Source organism: Colius striatus, chromosome 19, assembly GCF_028858725.1.
Source record: "Colius striatus isolate bColStr4 chromosome 19, bColStr4.1.hap1, whole genome shotgun sequence".
NCBI classification, from domain to species: domain Eukaryota; kingdom Metazoa; phylum Chordata; class Aves; order Coliiformes; family Coliidae; genus Colius; species Colius striatus.
The window spans coordinates 1,896,402-1,914,249 of record NC_084777.1 but is presented as its reverse complement, the minus strand read 5'-3'; the positions used below and the strand labels follow the sequence as shown (position 1 = coordinate 1,914,249).

Sequence of the window (17,848 nt, the reverse complement as noted above, 5' to 3'; positions counted from 1 at the left end):
GGGGCGGGAGGAGGCGCGGCGGGGGCGGGGGCGGCGGGGCCGGGCGGGAGCGGCGGCGGGGCGCGGCGGAGCTGCCTCTCGCCATGGGCGGTGGGAGCCGGGCCCGGGCCCCGCCGGCCGCGGGGCTGCCCCGCGCCGGGATGCGGCTGCTCCTCGCCCACGCCGTGCTGCTGTGCGCTGCCGAGAGCGCCGCGACCGACGGCTCCGGTACGCGGGGAGGGGGCGGGCGCCGGGAGGGACGGAGGGAGGGAGCCCCGGGGGAGCAGGTACCGGGGGGAGCGGCAACATCCCGCACCGGGGGAATGTGGCACCGAGGGGAGCGCCGGGAGCGAGGGGAGGCTCGGCACCGGGGGCACCCGGGCGGCGAGGGCTGCGCAGCACCGGGAGATGCGCAGAGACCTGTTCCCGGAGGAGCCAGTACCGAGGGTCCCGGACGTCCAGAGGCGCGGGGGAGGCGGGATGGTGGCCAGGAGAGGTCGGGGTGTTCGCCCCCAGCCCCTAATCAGCGCTGCGGGATGAGTCCGCCGCCCGGCGGGTCCCCGGGGGTGGCATCGGGCACATCGTCCCAGGCTGGTCCTCGGGCCACCGCTGCCCGCAGCCGTCCAGGATCGGCGGGGAGGGCGGGCGGGAGCCGCGAGAGCGGCTGCCACCGCCGAGGACATCGGCCGGGACAGTCCCCGCAGCCCCCGGCGCTGCAGGGCTTGGCCGGTCACGCCTGGCCGGGGAGAAAAATCACCCATGAAAAACAAACTTCCCCTGTACCTCCCACTGCGGCCGCGCAGGGACCACACGCAGGGGCTGGAGGAGCCGTCACCGACCCCAGCGTGGCCTCGGGATGAGCCTGGGCTCCTGCCGGGCCCTGGCAGGACGGGATGCGGCCACCCCAGGGCTGAGAGGCAGCACCCACCTGCTCCCTGCAGCCTCCCAGCTGGGACAGGCCTCTTGAAAGACAGGGAGGCGATAGCCATGAATGCCAATGGCCAGGGCCCTTCCCTGCTCTCCTCAAACACATAGTGGGTTTGGGGGTGCAGTTTGGGGGTGAGGTTGGAGGGCTGGGAGCTGCAGCTTCCTTCTCGTTCCTGTGCCCACGTGCTTGCGACTGTGCTGGCACAGCCACGGTGGGCTTGGGCTGCACCTGGGGCTGTGGAGGGGTAACACAGCTTATGGCAGACATCCACAGGGCATGTTGCGAAACAAAACCACGCCTGGAATCCCATCAGCTCCGTTCCCAGCCCCTGCAGTACGGTTTCCTTCAGGTCCTTAACAGAGCATTGACTCCTGTCCTTCTGTGAAATGACCTTCCTCCCTGCAGAAAAACACCATCCTGCCATGAACCTCGTGGCACTTTCCAGGTTTTACAGTTCCTCGTCTGATAACTCTCTCAACAAAACCAGACCAGGCACGTGGGCTGCATCCCCAGCGGGGCTCTGGCCGTATGTGGTGCAAACAGTGCTCCAGCAGCCTGCCCAGCTTCACCCACTGCAGTGGGAAACAATGTGCCCAAACCCAAGAGTCCCCAAGATGTGCACAGGCTGAGTGGGCACCCCACGTTGCAGGGAAAGTAGGACTGAAGGAGAAGTGAGCAGGTTTGGGCTGAGCAGGGTGCTGGAGCGGGCTCTGTTGCCCTTCCCACAGCCCATACACCCTTCAGTAGCCTTCCCACGGGGAGAAGGAGGGACTCTGTGTGCTGGAGCATCTGATCCTGTGCAAAAACAGTGACCTCGAGGCTGGGACTTCCCTGTTTCAGCAGTGTATGTGTCTGCAAGGGGAACATGACCTGAGTTTGTGGCACTTTGAGGCCCCGTGGCCGTGGCTGTGCAGAGGGTGGCTGTGGCTGCTCTGCAGGAGTCGAGTGACCCAGCTGGAGGTGGCAGGTCCAGCTACTGAGGACAATGTGACTGGGATCCCCCAGCATGGCCAAGCCACCCTGCAGCCCCCTGGGCTTCTCGGCCTCAGGCTGCAGCTGGAGTGAGTACTGGAGGAGGAGGAGGAGGGCAGCTGCTGGGGAGGCAGCAGGGACTCTACTGCAGGGCCTCTTGGACACATCAGCATGAAAGGAGAGACGCCATGGGACAGACATCAGGTGCTGGAGTGGAGCACAGGCACTGGGCACAGGAGAGGGGCAGCCTCTGCATGGTCCGTCTAGCCTGGCTGTCTCCTGGCAGGGGGCTCATCTCCCCAAGAAGCTGCTCCTGGGGGCCGAGGACAGCTGGGAACAGCATCCACTTGTCCTGCTGGGCACAGGAAAGGGTCTGGGGACTCACATGCCTGAAGCAGCTGGGACAAACTCAGGCTGGGCTGGCACAAGGATGAGCAGCCCCTGGAGATGGCTGCAGCATGCCAGGATCAAAGCAAATTGCACTACGTGGGGAAAAAAAACCACCTACCTGGGATACACATGAAAGGATGTCTCTCTTCCAAGCCTTAATTAGGGAGGAATTAGTGGAACTGCCCTGAGGTGCTGTCAGCAGAGCAGCTGGGCTCCTGCTCCTCCCCAGCCCTGTGCCCCAAGGACCACAGACCTAATCTAGCCCTGGGATCCGCTCTTGAAGACCAAATAACAGGATGTTGGGCTGAGGCAGGGATCTCCTGCTCGCTTGGTGTTTGCTGCTTAGAGCACTTCTACTTGACTCCCTGCTGGCTCCACCTTGGCTCTGAGCCGTGATGTTTACTCTCTGTAGACTTTTCCTCTGGCTGTGAGCACAGCCAAGCTGGTCCCATGGTGTTTCTCCGTTTTCCCCTGCAGTTATTGCCCTTGGCTGCTGGTTTGCTTTCAGGGGTGTAGTTTTGCACAAATGTTCTCGCAAGATAAACCTGACCGTCCTCTCCACGGTCATTTCACCCTCATTAGGTGGCAAACTGGAGGTGTGTCAGGACCTGAGCATCACCATCTGCCCAAGCTCCAGCCATGGGGCAGGTTGGGATGGACCCTGCTGAGCGAGGGCAGGCAGGGGACTCTGCCAAAGCTGCTTCTGATTCACTCCTGATTATTGTAGCTTGTGGTCAACTGCCTCCTCCCGGCACAGCCCCTCTGCAGTGGGGCTCACAGAGCTTCACCCCCGGCTGCAAAGGGGAGCCTGCTGCCACACCAAGAGCCCTGGGGCTGCATCACCCCCTTCAGCCCACCTGCAGCCCGGCCCTGGAGCCAGCAGCCCAGCTCAGGTGCAGGGAGGAGGATGAAGAGCCCATGTGGCACGCAGCTGCGGCCCTGGCGGGCTGCTCTGGCTCGTGGTGTCACCAGAAGTGGTTGCAGATGACAATCTGGCTGCACTGCCTGTGCTGTGAACGGCTCCCGGGCCCGAGGAAGCCTCCCTGAATGAGAAAAGCAAGAGCACGAGCGTTTCATCATCTTCAAAGCCTGTGGCTGTGGAGCCGCGTCCCACGGAGCGAGCCCAGCTCCAGCCCGACCGTGATTCAGCCAGGTTGCTTTGGCTGCGGCTCGCAGAGCGGATGTTGTCCCCGAAATGTGGCATTTTTGAGCGGTGATGGAGCGTGAGCCCCGGCTCTGGCGGCACGGAGCGAGGCTGGCAGCCGCCCGCCCCACACCTACAGCCGTCCCGGCGGCGCAGGCGCGGGATTCCTGGCTGGGGTGGGGAGAGGCACGGAGCTGTGGCGGGAGGGAGGCTCCGAGAGGATGTGAGGGGGTTGCTGTCATGGGCCAGGACGTGCTCCGTCCCCTTCCCACCCTTTCTGCTGCAACACGCCGCTCCCGTCCCGCCGCCCGGACCCCGCGGCGCCGACATCGCTGCGACCCGCGGGAGGGGGCGGCGTGTGGCCAAACCCACCTCCCAGCACGGCTCTTGTCACGACATGCCCCGGAGCCCCGCGCCGGGGAGAGCCCCGGCACAGCCAACTCGCTCCCCACATCAGCTGGAGAGACGGGGCAGGACGCGACGTGCCGGGGCAGAGCCCGCGGAACGCAGCATCCTCCTGAGCCCGTGTCTGTGCCGCCCGCGTCCCGCTGCCCTGCACTGGGCACAGCACGGGCTTTTACGTGTCTGCAGAGTCTGCGGCAAAGTTGGGTGTGGAGCTGCCTATTGAGGAATGTGACACAGCCCCCTTTGCAAAAGTGCCCATCCTGCGGAAAAACAAACGGGCGGCTGGCGTTCAGTTATCTGAGATAAGTAAGAACCTGCCTGCTGCCTCCTGCCTGGATACGTGAAAAGATCTGAGATGAGAGTGAGTGTGATGGAAGGGCTGGGAACTGAATGTGTCTTTGCAAGCCGGTCCCCGTGCTGTGAGGGATTTGGGGTCACAGGGCTGAGCGCAGCCTGGGCAGAGCTGTGGGCTCCCGGCAGCCCTCGCTTTGTCCTGAGCACATGGCTGGCTCAGAGACCGAGCAACTTAACAAAATTAGCTTGATTTTTCGAAGATGTTAATTTTAAGCTGCAATTTCCTATGGAAAGAAATGTGTTTTCTATTCTGTGTGCCTGTCCCTCCACCCCAGAGCTGGAACCTGTCCCTGAATTCCAGACGAATGTGAACCAGGTCTGGCGGGAGCCTGGTGAGGTCACGGACCACGGGGAGCAGCCGATGCACACAGGAGACCTCTCTTCATCAGCCACGACACTGGGCACACTGGAACAGCTCTTGGTGCTTTCTGGTGCTCAGGGCCGTTGCCCATCCCTGTCCCCACGGCTGGTGGCACTGGAGCTGCGTGCTGGGTGTTGGTGGCACTGCTGTCCCCGAGTGCTGCTGACTCGGGCTGGGGACTGCTGTCCTGCCCATGAGCTGTGCCAGCTGTGCTCCAGGGTGTCTTGGCACTTTTATTCTCCTTGCACAAAGGCTCCAGGTGACCGACCTGTGGTGACCAACCCAGCTTGGTGAGGTTGAGGTTGCCACTGGTGAGGCTCCGGGGAGGCAACTGTGGCATCCAAATTCCCAGCCCAGTCTGTGAAGGGCTCCGAGGTCTCCAGCTGCTCTGGCTCTTGGTTCTCTTTCTCCCCTGAGTTTTGCTGCTCTTGGATGGGTGCAAGTGGCAGAGCTGGAGAGTACTGCAGGCTGGATCAGAGGGGCCGGGTGGATTGGAGCGGGGCGCTCGGTGTGCCCCAGCGCCGGGAGCTGCTCCGTGTGCGGGGGTCCCCCTCTGTCCCCTGGGATCCCCCTCTGTCCCCTGGGATCCCGGTGCCGCGGGACAGGCGGGAACGGGCCCTTATCTCGTGCCTGCAGGCGGGGGCACGAAGGCGGCGGAGGAAGGGGCTGGGCGGGAGCCGGGAGGGAGCCCGGTGCTCGGCCCTTTCATCCGCTCGGAGCGGAGCAGCCGTTTGCCAAAGCAAACTCCAGCGCCGGCAGTCGCTGTTGGTAACAACGCCGGTGCTGCGCGTTCGCTGCTTTGCGCCACGCCGGGACTCCGCGGCACAGCAGCCCCTGTGCACCCAGCCCCGGCCGTGCAGGACCCACCGTGCCGGGGGCGCCGGGCAGGGCACGGCCCCGGCAGCGACAGCCCGAGCTGGGGCTGCGGCTTGCAGCACCGTCCGTGCGTGCCCACGGCGTGCAGATGGTCCCTTTGGCAATCTCGGGTGTTTCAGACAAGGCAGACTTCCCCAGGGAAAGAGGGACAGTGCTGAAGTGATGCTCCTGCCTAAAAGAACCCTCACCAGGGAGATAAAAGAGAAGCTGAGCAGTAAGACCTACTGCAGGCTTGATATTGCAATGGCCAGAGCAGTGCTGGGCTGCTGTTTGTTTCCCTGCAGCACCTTGTTGATGCCAGGCTTGGGGGGCAGCTGGCTTCAAAGCCCCCCATCTCAGGGGAATCCCTAGAGTGCATCCCCCAGAGCTGGACCCGGCTCAGCTGCATCCAGGGCAGTGTCACCCCGCGAGGAGCAGGGAGCTACTGGCTGTAGGATCACCATGCCTGGGACCTGATGTCTCTTTCTCCCTGCAGTGAATCCCTGCTGCTATTTCCCCTGCCAGCACCAAGGCGTGTGCATGAGGGTCGGCCTGGCAGGGTACGAGTGTGACTGCACGAGGACGGGATACTCCGGGGTCAACTGCACCTCCCGTAAGTCCCTCTCCCTGGGGACCAGGGGCAGCCGTGGGTCCTGGGGCAGCGTGTGCTGGTGCCTGCAGCTTGTGCTCAGAGCAGCAGCGTGGCAGGGCTGGGGCTGTTAGTGGCCTTTGTTAGCAGAAGGAACAGTTTGCCTTGTCTGTCTCTCCCAGCCGAGCTCTGGACACGCATCCATGACCTGCTGAAGCCCAGTCCTGCCTTCTACCACTTCATCCTGACCCACTTCAGGTGGTTTTGGGACATTATCAACAGCACCTTCATCAGAGGCACGCTCATGAGGCTCGTGCTCACAGGTGAGGGGTTCGAGTGGGTCTTGGGGTGCAGCAGGATTCAGGGGCCCCCCAGGCAGCAGCAGAGGTGTGTGTGTGTGGCACAGCCACGCTGATGCTGAGCAGCCCCCATGGGCATGGTGGGCACCAGGACTGAGTCATCTCACTGGGAGAGCCAGGGAGATTGCCAGCCCATGGCTGCACAACCCCATCCTGCTGGTTGCAGGGGGTGGGCAGGGCAGGCTGAGCCCCTGCAGCCCCAGCCACGCACCGGGCTGACGGCCAGCTGGAAACTGCGAGCAGCTCTCAGCACGCTGCGCTCCCCGGGCCAAAGGGCCCTTAAGCAGCTGCACGGAAAGCAGCCTGTGGAAATATGGCCCTTGTTACTCATGTCCCCACATTCATCACTTTGCATAAATATTTAGGTTCCAGCCCTTGGAACCGTAGCGACACATTTACAAAGCTCTGACTGTTGGTTTTACCATTTCTGTGTGGTTGGCGTCTCATTTATCATCCAAGATTCCACTTACCCCTCCTCTCCTGAAGACATTGCAGCCTTTAAAAGGCTTGGAGCAAAACCTGGGATGCCCACATGCCTCTGGTGCCAGTACCTGTCTTGTTTTTGGGGTGGCCCGGGAGCGTGTCAGCACTGAGCGATTGGGCAGGGCTTGGGGGCAGAGTCTGTGGGGTGCTGCCCCACGCCCTGGGCCCACAGTGGTGACCCCCTCCTCTCTTCTTTCAGTTCGTGCCAATCTCATCCCCAGCCCCCCCACCTTCAACTCTGACTATGGCTACATCAGCTGGGAGGCCTATGCCAACGTCAGCTATTACACCCGCATCCTCCCGCCGGTGCCAGACAACTGCCCGACGCCCATGGGGACCAAAGGTACGGGGTTGGCCTGGGGGGACCACACCATGTGGTGCTGAGTTGCTGGAGCAGCCCCCTGAGTCTGTATTTGATGCAGCATCAGTGTGTCTCACCCAGCCAGCCATGCCTGAGCTTTTGCTGTCATGGGCACATCTGCAAGGCACCGCTGGCAGAGCCACACACTCCCCATGTCCTGCCCACGCTGGGCAGGAGGAGCCTGACAGCATGTGAAATGCTGCTGGGACAGCTCAGGTTGAGCTGCTGGGGCATGTCATAGACTGTGTAAGAGGGCTGTAGGTTGCCTACGCAGAGGAGTCAACGCCTGGTGCTGCAGCAGATGGAGCAGCACTTGCTGCCAGCCCCGGGTCAGTCATGGCATCTGCCCTCAACCTCCATCCTTCACAGGCAAGCAGCAGCTCCCCGACCCTCAGCTCCTGGCAGAGAGGTTCCTGCTACGGCACGAGTTTGAAGCTGATCCCCGAGGCACCAACCTGATGTTTGCCTTCTTTGCTCAGCATTTCACTCACCAGTTCTTCAAGACATCTGGCAAGATGGGACGTGGCTTCACCAAGGCGCTGGGGCACGGGGTGAGTGGGACAGGGGGACATGCAGGGTGTGAGGAGGGGGAGCAGGGCTGGCAGGGTGTGAGGAGGAGGAGCAGGGCAGGCAGGGTGTGAGGAGGGGGAGCAGGGCTGGCAGGGTGTGAGGAGGAGGAGCAGGGCAGGCAGGGTGTGAGGAGGAGGAGCAGGGCAGGCAGGGCCTTTGGGGCAGCCCTGATGCTGAGCTCTCTCCACAGGTGGATCTTGGGCACTTGTATGGTGACAACCTGCAGCGGCAGCACCAGCTGAGGCTCTTCAGAGATGGGAAGCTGAAATTCCAGGTACGATCCAAACAAGTCTCAGCCCTGTGATCCAGGGAGCTTTGAAGCCAATGTCCCACCAGCAGCTCCCTGGAGACCCCAGCCCTGATGCCCGATGTGGCTGCTGGTCAGAGGGACAGGCTTTGGGGTGTAGCTGTTCTGGGGGCAGCAGGCATTCCACGGTCAAGGCTGTATGATGGAGGTGTTTCTGTCCCTCACAGCTCGCAGGAGAGCAGCCCTGATGCCTGTGGGGAGCCAGGTCCTGGCTGGGCAGGCTTTCACCAGGGTGGTTTTCTCCCCTCTTCCCTTTCTGCCATCCTGTTCTTGTGTCCCCAAGGTGGTGGACGGCGAGGTGTATCCCCCCACGGTCACGGCTGCCCCGGTGCACATGGTGTACCCGGCTGCCATCCCCAAGGAGAGGCAGCTGGCCATGGGGCAGGAGGTGTTCGGGCTGCTGCCGGGGCTCAGCGTGTACAGCACGCTCTGGCTGCGCGAGCACAACCGCGTCTGCGACGTGCTGAGGCGGGAGCATCCCAGCTGGGGCGACGAGCAGCTCTTCCAGACGGCTCGGCTCATCCTCATCGGTGAGCAACGGGGGCACCAGGGAGCCCCACGGCCCCTCTCCCTGGGCAAGCTGCGAGGACCTGGGTGCTGGTCAGGCTCCGTTGGAGGGCGGTGGCCAGGCTGGCTTCAGAGGCTGGAGCAGTTTCTCTGGGAGGTTGCTTGCTCTGGTCTGTGTTACAACAATTGGCTTTGGCCCATAAAACCCCCATTTTGGTCGATACTGTCGTCACTGGGAATTATTTCCTGCTGATGTTTGTTATGAATTTACTGTAATCTCAAGAACAGTCACTATTGACTGACAATCCAGAAAAAGGCCACGTCAGCACGTGTCTCGAAGCAGCATCTCAAGGTCAGCTTCCTCAGGAACCATTTCAGCTGTGGCAGACTGACCTTTGCTAGGGAAAACAACTCCCTCACCGAAAAATTCCCAACTAACTCAACGAGCCCACGGTCAGAAAGGGGCCAGGTGGCAGATGGGTGCTGGGACATGCTGCCAGAGCATGTGAGGAGCATCTTCTGGGTGCAGAGCTCCTGCTGCTGACAGCTGATGGCAACTTCTCTCACCTCCTGCCTAGGGGAGACCATTAAGATCGTCATTGAGGATTATGTCCAGCACCTCAGTGGGTACTTCCTCAGCCTCAAGTTCGACCCCGAGCTGCTGTTTGGGTCCCCGTTCCAGTACCGGAACCGCATCGCGGTGGAGTTCAACCAGCTCTACCACTGGCACGGGCTGATGCCCGACTCCTTCGTCATCCAGGGCCAAGAGTACAGCTACGAGCAGTTCCTCTACAACACCTCCATGCTCATGGACTACGGCGTGGAGGCACTGGTGGAGTCCTTTTCCAAGCAGCTTGCAGGAAGGGTAAGGAAGGTCCTGCTCTGCCCTCGCTGCCAGTGCCGGGGCTGTGGGACCGGGGCAGGGATGCTGTGGGACTGTTACAGCAGTAACAAACATCCCCCTGGGCAGTGGGGCACATGCCACAGAGAGTCTCTGCCCTCGTGGGCACACCACGAGTCCTCACGAGCACTGTAGCCTTGGCAGCCCCTTTTGCTTGCTCTCAGAAGTATCTCGGTGATGCCAGAAGCCTGTGGGAACTGGGGTCTCCGGGCCTGCCTGGCCATGCAGCAGCCTGTCTGGCACTGTTCTTTGCTGCCATCACATGGATGTTTTCTTCCAAGTGATTCCACCTACATTTCTGACCTTTGCTTGTGCAGAGCTGCAAGGCTGGCATGCAGACTGCTTTGTGGGTGTTTGTGTTCTCCCCGTGACTCCAACCCCCCCAAACATCTCCCCTCCTCCCAGGCCAGTGGCTCACCATTTATCCAGGGCTTCTGCACCATTCCCTGCCGTGGGAACAGGACTGACTTGAGCCCACTTTAGCCCAGGTTACAGCTGTGTTTTGCACTGTCCAGTGGTTCCTCCTCTGTGCTGTGGTGACATGCTGGTCTCCCCGACACGGTGCCCAGGACACGGATGCTTTAGTGCAGTGGCCTCCCTGGGGCAGATGCTGGCGCTGCCTCATGCCTGACGTGCTCCTCCTCCCGTTCTCGCCCCCCAGATCGGTGGGGGACACAACATCAACGCCAATGTCTTGCACGTGGCCGTCGGGGTCATCGAGGAGTCGCGGCAGCTGAGGCTACAGCCCTTCAACGAGTATCGGAAGAGGTTTGGCATGAGGCCCTACAAGTCCTTCCAGGAGCTCACAGGTAGGGCTGCAGTGCTGCTGCTCTGTGCCTGCACACGGGGTGTGAGACCAGGAGCTGCCCCCAGCCCTCACACCGGGGCAGGCAGGGCTGCAGCCTTGGTTGCAGGGGTCTTTCCTCCTGTGGGGGTGGGCGAGTGGTCCAGAGGGCAGGGGGCTGGGTTGTGGGAGCTGCCACGTCCCTGTTACCCACAGCAGGGCCAGTCCTTGTCGGGGGTGATTGCCCTGCTAAAGCACTCTGATGTTCACTTGGTGCAGGAGAGGAGGAGAAGGCGGCAGAGCTGGAAGAGCTGTATGGAGACATTGATGCTCTGGAGTTTTATCCGGGCTTGTTGCTCGAGAAACCCCAACCCAACGGTATTTTTGGGGAAAGCATGGTGGAGATTGGAGCTCCATTTTCCCTGAAGGGGCTTCTTGGAAACCCCATCTGCTCCCCAGAGTACTGGAAACCCAGCACCTTCGGCGGAGCAACCGGCTTCGAGATGGTTAAGACGGCATCGCTCGAGAAGCTCGTGTGCCTCAACGTGAAGAAGTGCCCATACGTGGCATTCCATGTGCCAGACGCTGTGGGAAATGACACCCCTCGGGGTGCTGGATCGTCTACTGAGCTCTAGCAGCAGGACATCCTGGCCCAGGTACTGCCTGTCCTTGCCCAGTCAGGGCTGAGCCCAGCTCCTGGCCTGTGGCTGAGTATCTTGTTCTTTCTGCAGGGAGTAGTGGGGACAGGGACCTGCCCACCCTGTGCTGAGCAGCAGCAGGACAGATGACAGCCCCATCCTGGGTGTCCTCCATAGCAGCCCTCAAGGAGAGGCTGGTACCAGCTCTGCAAGAAGCTGAGAGCCTCAGCAGTGTGGCTGCCACCACTGCCCCCAGCAGCCCTGACTCTCTTGCTAGTGAACACCTCGCACACTGAATCCCCAGGGCACACGCTGCCTCCCTGGGACGCCCTGGACTCCCCTGTGCTTTGTCACCTCCCACACTCCTGCTGCTCTCCAGCACCAAGCCACCAGCAGCCCTTCTTTCTGCAGGGCCCCGAGAGCCATCACAGTCCTTCCTCCTCTGCTGCACCCAGTTATGGTGCTGAGCTCCCCAGGGGGACGCAGGAGGCAAGTGGCAGCACGTGGAGGGAGGTGGAGGACACACTGGAGGTGGTCATGCTGCTCAGTGGTGGCTGAGCCTGCAGCAGGAACCTGCTCCGATCTGACTCTCCTGCAGCCGCTCCAGAGCCTCCACCCCAGCACACAGGCATGGCTGAGACACAGCCAAGAGGGAGCCAAAGCAACATCTACAGGAGGAGACCAGGGCAGAAGCATCAGCTCAGGTGTCCCAGAGCTCCTGTCTGCCACGTGCTGTCTGGGAGCCTGGCGTGCACTGGCCACCCACGCTGGGCAGCTCAGAGCCAGATGCTACACAGGGATGGAGTCTCTTGCCCCCCATAGTCATTACACTTGCCTGCATATAATAGCTCAGCAAATGAAGTCCCCAAGGCACACAAAGCCCACTCGTGTCTTGCTTCAGGAGCACACACACACATCAGCCCTCACTGATTAATGACATGGTAGCTGTCAGCCTGTCACTGGCCTTGATCCCCATCAGATCCTCATTCACCTCCAGGAAAAGGGACATTTAAAACAATAAAAAGATTTTTCCAAGTCCTCTTTTCCTCCAGCCAGTTTCAAGCTTTGTCCTGCCAGCACCAGGCCCTGTGAGAGGGCAGGAGGCTGGGGAGGCAGCAGGAGTGAGAAGTCCCTGCAGTGTGGCTGGGACATGGTCAGGCCACACAACCAGAGCGGGCTGTGCTTGCTGGCACTGTGCAGGGCAACGCCAATGGCACCAGAAGGAATAAACAGAATGACTCTCCTCCTTAGGAGATGCTTCAGTGGGCAGTGAGGGCTCCCTGAGCCCGAGTCTCCCATGAAGGTTTGAGCTATGCTGCCCTCGAGCTCCTGGCTGGAACTTCCTCCACTCTGACTCCCGTGGGCACTGCTGGCTGCTCCTCTGCCCATCAAACAAAGCCACAGGAGACAAGAGAACCAGGGCACCAGCCAGAGCACACTGCCAGGGCTGCCCTTGCCCTGTGCTGAGCTGCTTCAGCCTCAGCATCTTTCACCATCTGCCTAAAGGCACAAGTTTGGCTCATTTCAGTTAGACCACAAACATCCTGCTCTTGTTTGTGGCTATCAAAGGCTGCCAGTGCTGTTTTGGTACCAACTGATAAGTGTATGACAGCCCAGCAGGCACTCAGAGAGCTGCCTAGATACCCTCTGCATCCAAGGAGGAATCTCTCACCAGGAACTGGCTCAGCTGAGCCAACACTAGCAAACCAGACATCTCTTCCAGCTGTGCCACCAGCTTCCACAGTCCAGGACAGCAAAGCATCTCTCTCCTGCACCTCATCCTTCTGTTGTGGGAAAACCTGTGAAATTGTTTCTTTATAGGACCAACACATAACAACCACAGACACAACATTCAACACACTATTGAAGCCTCACCTCCATGAGCCTGGGGACCCACAGTCCCACACACAGACCTTCCTCCAGTTTAGTGAAACACATGTGAACTGCAGGGAAGCATAACTGTTTAGTGAGTACTTTATTGAATTAAGTTAAGAAAATGTTAGGAATTCCTCAGGCTATTTTGTACAAGCAGAAGCCAAAGTGCTTGAAGGAGAAGAATACATACCCACACTAAGGCAAGAATGAGAACAATCCCTAGCACATGGTACAACTACACCTACTGGCCTTTGGTGTAAGTGGTTCAGTCTATTTCCAGATCACTGTCTTCACTGTAACACACAGAGGGGTTATGTATAGAAGTGAGGAGCACTAGGTCTTTTTCTGGCAGCAAACCACACTCCTGCAGAAAAGCCTCCAGGTCTACAGCAAAAAAGTCTTCACCCAGCTGGTCAGTGATGCGCACGAAGTTGCCAATGAGCTCCCCTGCCTTATAGACCAGCAAAGCTGGCAGAGCATTGCTGGTAAAGCGAGTGCTGGCACCGATGAGGGAGCTCTTCACTCTGCAGAATTTCACTGCTGGATACTCAGCAGCCAGGCAGATCATACAGCCATGCAGGGACTCAGTGCCAGGGATATCATCTTCGTAAATATGGATCATGATCAGTGTGCTCTTATGCTCTTTATCAACTGTGTCCAAAAACGCTTCTCCACTGGTGATCTCAAAAACCTGTTTAAACTGCTGCCCACTGTACAACTGCTGCCTCATCTCCTCCATCCGCTGCTCCCTGTAGCGCTGTAAAAATTCCTCATCATCTTCATCGTTGTGAATCATGTCATACTCCTGTAATGACATCTGGAAAACACACACAGACACCAGGAAGAGATCTGCATGGCTATCTGGGTCACTTACATAATGAGAATTTAAACCAGGAGGATTAATGTAGGTCATTCATGTTTAATAACAGGAAAGTCAGCCCACAAAGGCTCAGGCACTGCCTGTATTATACTCCATTTTGATCAAATTAGAAACCAAGCCCCACGGGAAGGGCATTTCAGCCTTGGCTATTCCAGTCTCCACAAGCTGCACTGGTAACACCAGTGGCTGCTCTGTGCTCCCACTTTGATTCAGGGTAACGGTGGCTGTGTGCTCTCAGGAAGTGGTGAGCAGGGGTTTGGATCCCATGCCTGACCTAACTCTAGCTTCTTTTTCATTAGCTTTTTCATTTAGTCCTTCAGTTAACATTTTGTGGCAACCAAACGCACTATCTTGTCTGTGGAACTAAAATGAACAGACTCTGATGCATTTCCTATCTGTTCACTTGCTTCATTAAACCTATTTGCAACACTCTAGGTAGAGAAAGCATGGGCAGCTTCCATTGTCTGAGCAAGAAGCACTGCCAAGTAGTAGCTTCTCTGACTAGAACTGCAAGAGCAGTTGATTAAAACCATTTGCTGCTTCCAATGCCTTCTATCTTTGGAGCTCAGAAACAAAGCTACATTCTCAACATCCACTTCCAAAATCAAAGCCAGGGCTCCCAAACTCTCAGTTTAGGCATAAAAGGCAAGATTCATTGGCTTGCTGTTCAACTCTTCCTGTCAGTCCCCTGAGCTTGATTTATTCGATAGACAGGTAAGTGAAATCTGTGAAAAGGACCTGGGTTCCTTCAGTATAACAGTCAAATTGCTTGTTTCTTAACTCAGGCAAATGCAACACTTCTGAAATACCACTAAAATGCAAAACAGTGGCACTTGACAGTGCCTGGAAGATGCAGTTAAGATGCACCTTGCACCACTGCTGTGCTCCTGTCTGCCAGGGAGAAACCCCCCAGGGATGAAACAGAAAATAAACCTTTCAGGGCTACAATCCCTTCATGCCACGCTACCTTTCCATTGATCTTTTCCTGAAGCTCCTTCTGCTTCTGCTTCTCAGTCTCTTCATCTAAGTGGGACCTACAGGTCATGGATAACTTTTTAATGAGTCGCTCCATCTCTCTGCGCTGCTCCTGCCGCTGCTCAGTTTCCAGCTGCTTAAACCTCCGCCAGTCATTAATGACTCCTTTGGGACCTGAAATTCAACAGGCAGGCATTTTGTATAAAAGGGACACAAAATTACACCCATCATTTCAAATTCAAGTAGCAATTTACTGTCAGCAGTAAAACAGTGGCCCTGTCACAAGCTTTTGGCCGTCTGTGCAAGACGTTGTAAATGAAAGAAGCCGTTTGCCACTGACATGTCCTTGAGCTTGAACTGACTTTTATTCAGTCACCACCAGAGTTTATCCAACTAGGCTCCTCTCATAATTGCCCCAAAGGCTATTCCAAAGATCAACATCTGTGCTCTTGAAATAGAACCGCCAGCCCTCAAGAATTCCCCTACTCTTAGCGTGGTGTTGCATAAGAACAAAACCAGGGACAGGCAAGTATGAGCTTGCCAGTGCTCTCACACAGCAGCACATCTGTGATGTTAATCCTCACAGACTGCACCTCGCTGGCATACTGATGCTGGGGCCCATTGGAGTCACTTTTTCAGTCCTGCAGTTCTTCCATCCTTCAGGTGAAAGGTGTCAATACACACAGGATGAAGCATTTTTCATCATTCTTAGAGGAATCATGAAACACAGAGGGACAGTTTCCATAAGAAACGGTCTCTGGATCACACCAGAGATCCCCACAGGCTCATCTTGTGTCCATGAGAGTGGCAGAGGAGAACACTACGCTGCAAAAGCCTGGCTACTTTCTGTTTATTCCTCATGTGCTCCCTCAGCATCTGCCTGTTGGTGGTTAACAACTTACAGGAAGGAGATTTATCAACCAGATTGTACAAATCAGCTTTGTGTGCAAAGCTTAACTGCTTTAGATACAATGCTGAAGTCTCAGAGGTCAGACTTCAAAACAAAGAACTGGCTATAGAAAATAAGGGTAGACTATATCCAGGAACTGGTCAGCCTCTGACTCAAGTATGTGTAAAAACAGGACCATGGCTTCAAAAAAGGAGTTTCATAACAAGACAAGAATCTTCCAACAAACACAGTATGTGCAAAGCACTGAGTGTGCCATGACAGTACCTGTGTTGACTGCACTGCCGTCGCTGCTGAGCTCCACTTCCCCAGCGCTCTCAGGCACGGTGCTCTCCCCTTCTTTATCTTCCTTTTCGCTGTCTTCATCCTCAGCCTCACTGCTGCTGTAGTAATACTGGAGCTTCTCACCAAGCACTTTATCATCCAAACTTGTCATTATGTTCTAAAACAAATGAATTAACAAGATAAGGCACCTGCCATTCAAACATCCCTGTGAATGCATCGTGACAGCCCTTGACTTCCTCAGAGCAGCTTTTTAGCCACACAAGCAGTTTACAGCCCCCATCAGCCTACAGCAGTCAGTCATGTCAGTTAAGTCTTAGCCACAATTTCAAACTGACTTGAGTCAAGAACCTTCATGAATAGAACTGCTCTGAGGCTCAGCAGTGCAGAAACACTTGATGTGTGCTCTCATTCGTGGAGAACGAATTTTCTAAGCGTGACTCAGGAGTCTCACCAGCCTCACTCCAACAGCCCCCCAAGGCTGATCCCCCAGCTACTGAAACTGGAATTCCCTGTATTGCTTGTGTTAACAATGATCTGAAAAAAGGATCAACTTAAAGAATCAAATTAAAATGTTCTGACCTTGATTGCTTTCCAGTCTTTCAGAGACGAGCTTCTACCAAAGCCTGGAAGAAGACATTTCAGATGGGATTAATCCAAAGTGTCAAAGGCAATCTCGAAACCACTGCTGCAGAAATCCAGCACAGTGAAGTAACATAACTCAGGCAAGGAAAAAAGTGTAAAGAAAATGTAACCATGTTTGCTGTTTAATAAAAAAGGACATTCTGAAACACAGAAAACATACTTTGTAAGTACTGGGAACACACAAAGGCTGTGTGCAGTCAGTGCTACAGTTTAATCAACATTGCTCCCAGGCTGTGAAATACTGTGTCAAAAGAACCATCTTCATGTCTGTCACCTTTTCAGCTGTCTACTGACCACGCTGGTTATCTTCACAGAAGTCATCAGCGTTTGTTTGTATGGACAACACTGAAATTAGATGCACTGATGCACTGAGACAGTGACTGCACCTACCCTGAAACCCTCACTTTTCTCGAGTTAAACACTGTCTTTTAAAACACAACATACCTCCTGCTAAATAGAAGTCAACAGCAGTAGAATCATAGAATGGTAGGGGTTGGGAGGGACCTTTATGGATCATCTAGTCCAACCCCCCTGCAGAAGCAGGGTCACCTAGATCAGGTTGCAAATCCATCCCCCAAAGTCACCGACCATGTCAGCATTTACGGACTTTGTATTTCACACCAGAGTAACAGAAAGATCAGAGGCTTCAAGTGCTGGAAAGCTGAAGAACCACAGAGCACCTGAAGGGTTTGGGGCTCAGCTTTCCACCACAGTCCTCTGGAAGAGCTGCTGATGGGATCTCACCCTGATGGAGACGTAAAATGCCTGCGAATGACTCAGGTGAGGGGCGTAGAAAGGAGTGACCTGAGGTCAGGTACACGCAGGACCCGAGATGCACAAACTAGGTCTAATCGACCACAAAATGTCATCGTAAAAAGCAATTTCCACCAAACCGGTTAATTTGGGCTCACACTTCACTCCGCGGGACCGGCGACGCCTACGTGCCAACGACATCCCGAGCGCTGGACAACGCCAGGTCTGCGCTCGCCGCCCATCGCTCCGCGGGGCCGAAGCGGGTGACGGCGGCCGGCCGGGCCGGGATCAGCGCGCTGCCCTCGGCGCCGCGGCGGGGCGGGGATCGGTGCGGCTCCGGCTCCGCAACCGCGTCCCTCCCGCGCCGGCTCGTCCGCAGGCAGCGAACGCAAACGGCGCCGTTCCAGCAGCGAAGGACGAGCGCTCCGCAGGCCCGTCCCCATCGCGCAGCCGCCGCCGCCTCCCCCCGCCCCTCCCCCGCAGGGCCCGGCCCCGCCGCCGCCGCTCCGCCGCTCCCCGAGGGGTCCCGTTCCCCCCCGCTGCCCCCGGCCCGCGCTCCCCGGCCCCCGGCGCCGCCTCACCCGCTCCCGCCGCCTTCCGGGGCCGCGTCTGTGCCGCGCGGGGCACGGCGGGAAGGAGGCGGC

At 57.6% G+C, this 17,848-nt stretch overlaps 2 protein-coding genes across 3 annotated transcripts; one reads left to right on the top strand and one right to left on the bottom strand.

Annotated features, from left to right (window-relative positions):
* The first annotated feature begins 57 nt into the window (after positions 1-57).
* PTGS1 (prostaglandin-endoperoxide synthase 1) lies at positions 58-11,925 on the top strand. 2 transcript variants are annotated; one of them, XM_062011782.1, is made up of 12 exons: positions 58-207; positions 5,885-6,001; positions 6,160-6,300; positions 7,019-7,162; positions 7,550-7,731; positions 7,941-8,024; positions 8,341-8,587; positions 9,143-9,429; positions 10,127-10,274; positions 10,529-10,627; positions 10,709-10,905; positions 10,981-11,925. In XM_062011782.1, the coding sequence occupies exons 1-11, from the start codon at positions 84-86 to the stop codon at positions 10,882-10,884; spliced, it is 1,749 nt and encodes a 582-aa protein (XP_061867766.1). In that variant the 5' UTR covers positions 58-83; the 3' UTR covers positions 10,885-10,905; positions 10,981-11,925. The 2 variants fall into 2 exon arrangements, with proteins under 2 accessions (XP_061867766.1, XP_061867765.1); XM_062011781.1 differs by having other exon boundaries at positions 10,529-10,905.
* Positions 11,926-12,847: 922 nt separating this feature from the next.
* Positions 12,848-17,838, bottom strand: PDCL (phosducin like). The gene is made up of 5 exons (XM_062011814.1): positions 17,786-17,838; positions 16,389-16,432; positions 15,792-15,966; positions 14,610-14,791; positions 12,848-13,579 (listed from the first exon to the last, which is right to left on the bottom strand). Exons 3-5 carry the CDS (start codon positions 15,958-15,960, stop codon positions 13,028-13,030), a joined length of 903 nt encoding a protein of 300 aa, XP_061867798.1. The 5' UTR covers positions 15,961-15,966; positions 16,389-16,432; positions 17,786-17,838; the 3' UTR covers positions 12,848-13,027.
* Positions 17,839-17,848: the final 10 nt, after the last annotated feature.

Bases quoted from the DNA above. Each gene is read 5' to 3' on its own strand.
- PTGS1 (XM_062011781.1), top strand. From the start codon at position 84: ATGGGCGGTGGGAGCCGGGCCCGGGCCCCGCCGGCCGCGGGGCTGCCC. The intron at 6,002-6,159 runs GTAAGTCCCTCT...TGTCTCTCCCAG, and splicing joins CGGGGTCAACTGCACCTCCC to CCGAGCTCTGGACACGCATC. The intron at 8,588-9,142 runs GTGAGCAACGGG...CCTCCTGCCTAG, and splicing joins GGCTCGGCTCATCCTCATCG to GGGAGACCATTAAGATCGTC.
- PDCL (XM_062011814.1), bottom strand. From the start codon at position 15,960: ATGACAAGTTTGGATGATAAAGTGCTTGGTGAGAAGCTCCAGTATTAC. The intron at 14,792-15,791 runs GTACTGTCATGG...GTTGAATTTCAG, and splicing joins CGGCAGTGCAGTCAACACAG to GTCCCAAAGGAGTCATTAAT. The intron at 13,580-14,609 runs GTAGCGTGGCAT...TGTGTTTTCCAG, and splicing joins AGGAAAAGATCAATGGAAAG to ATGTCATTACAGGAGTATGA.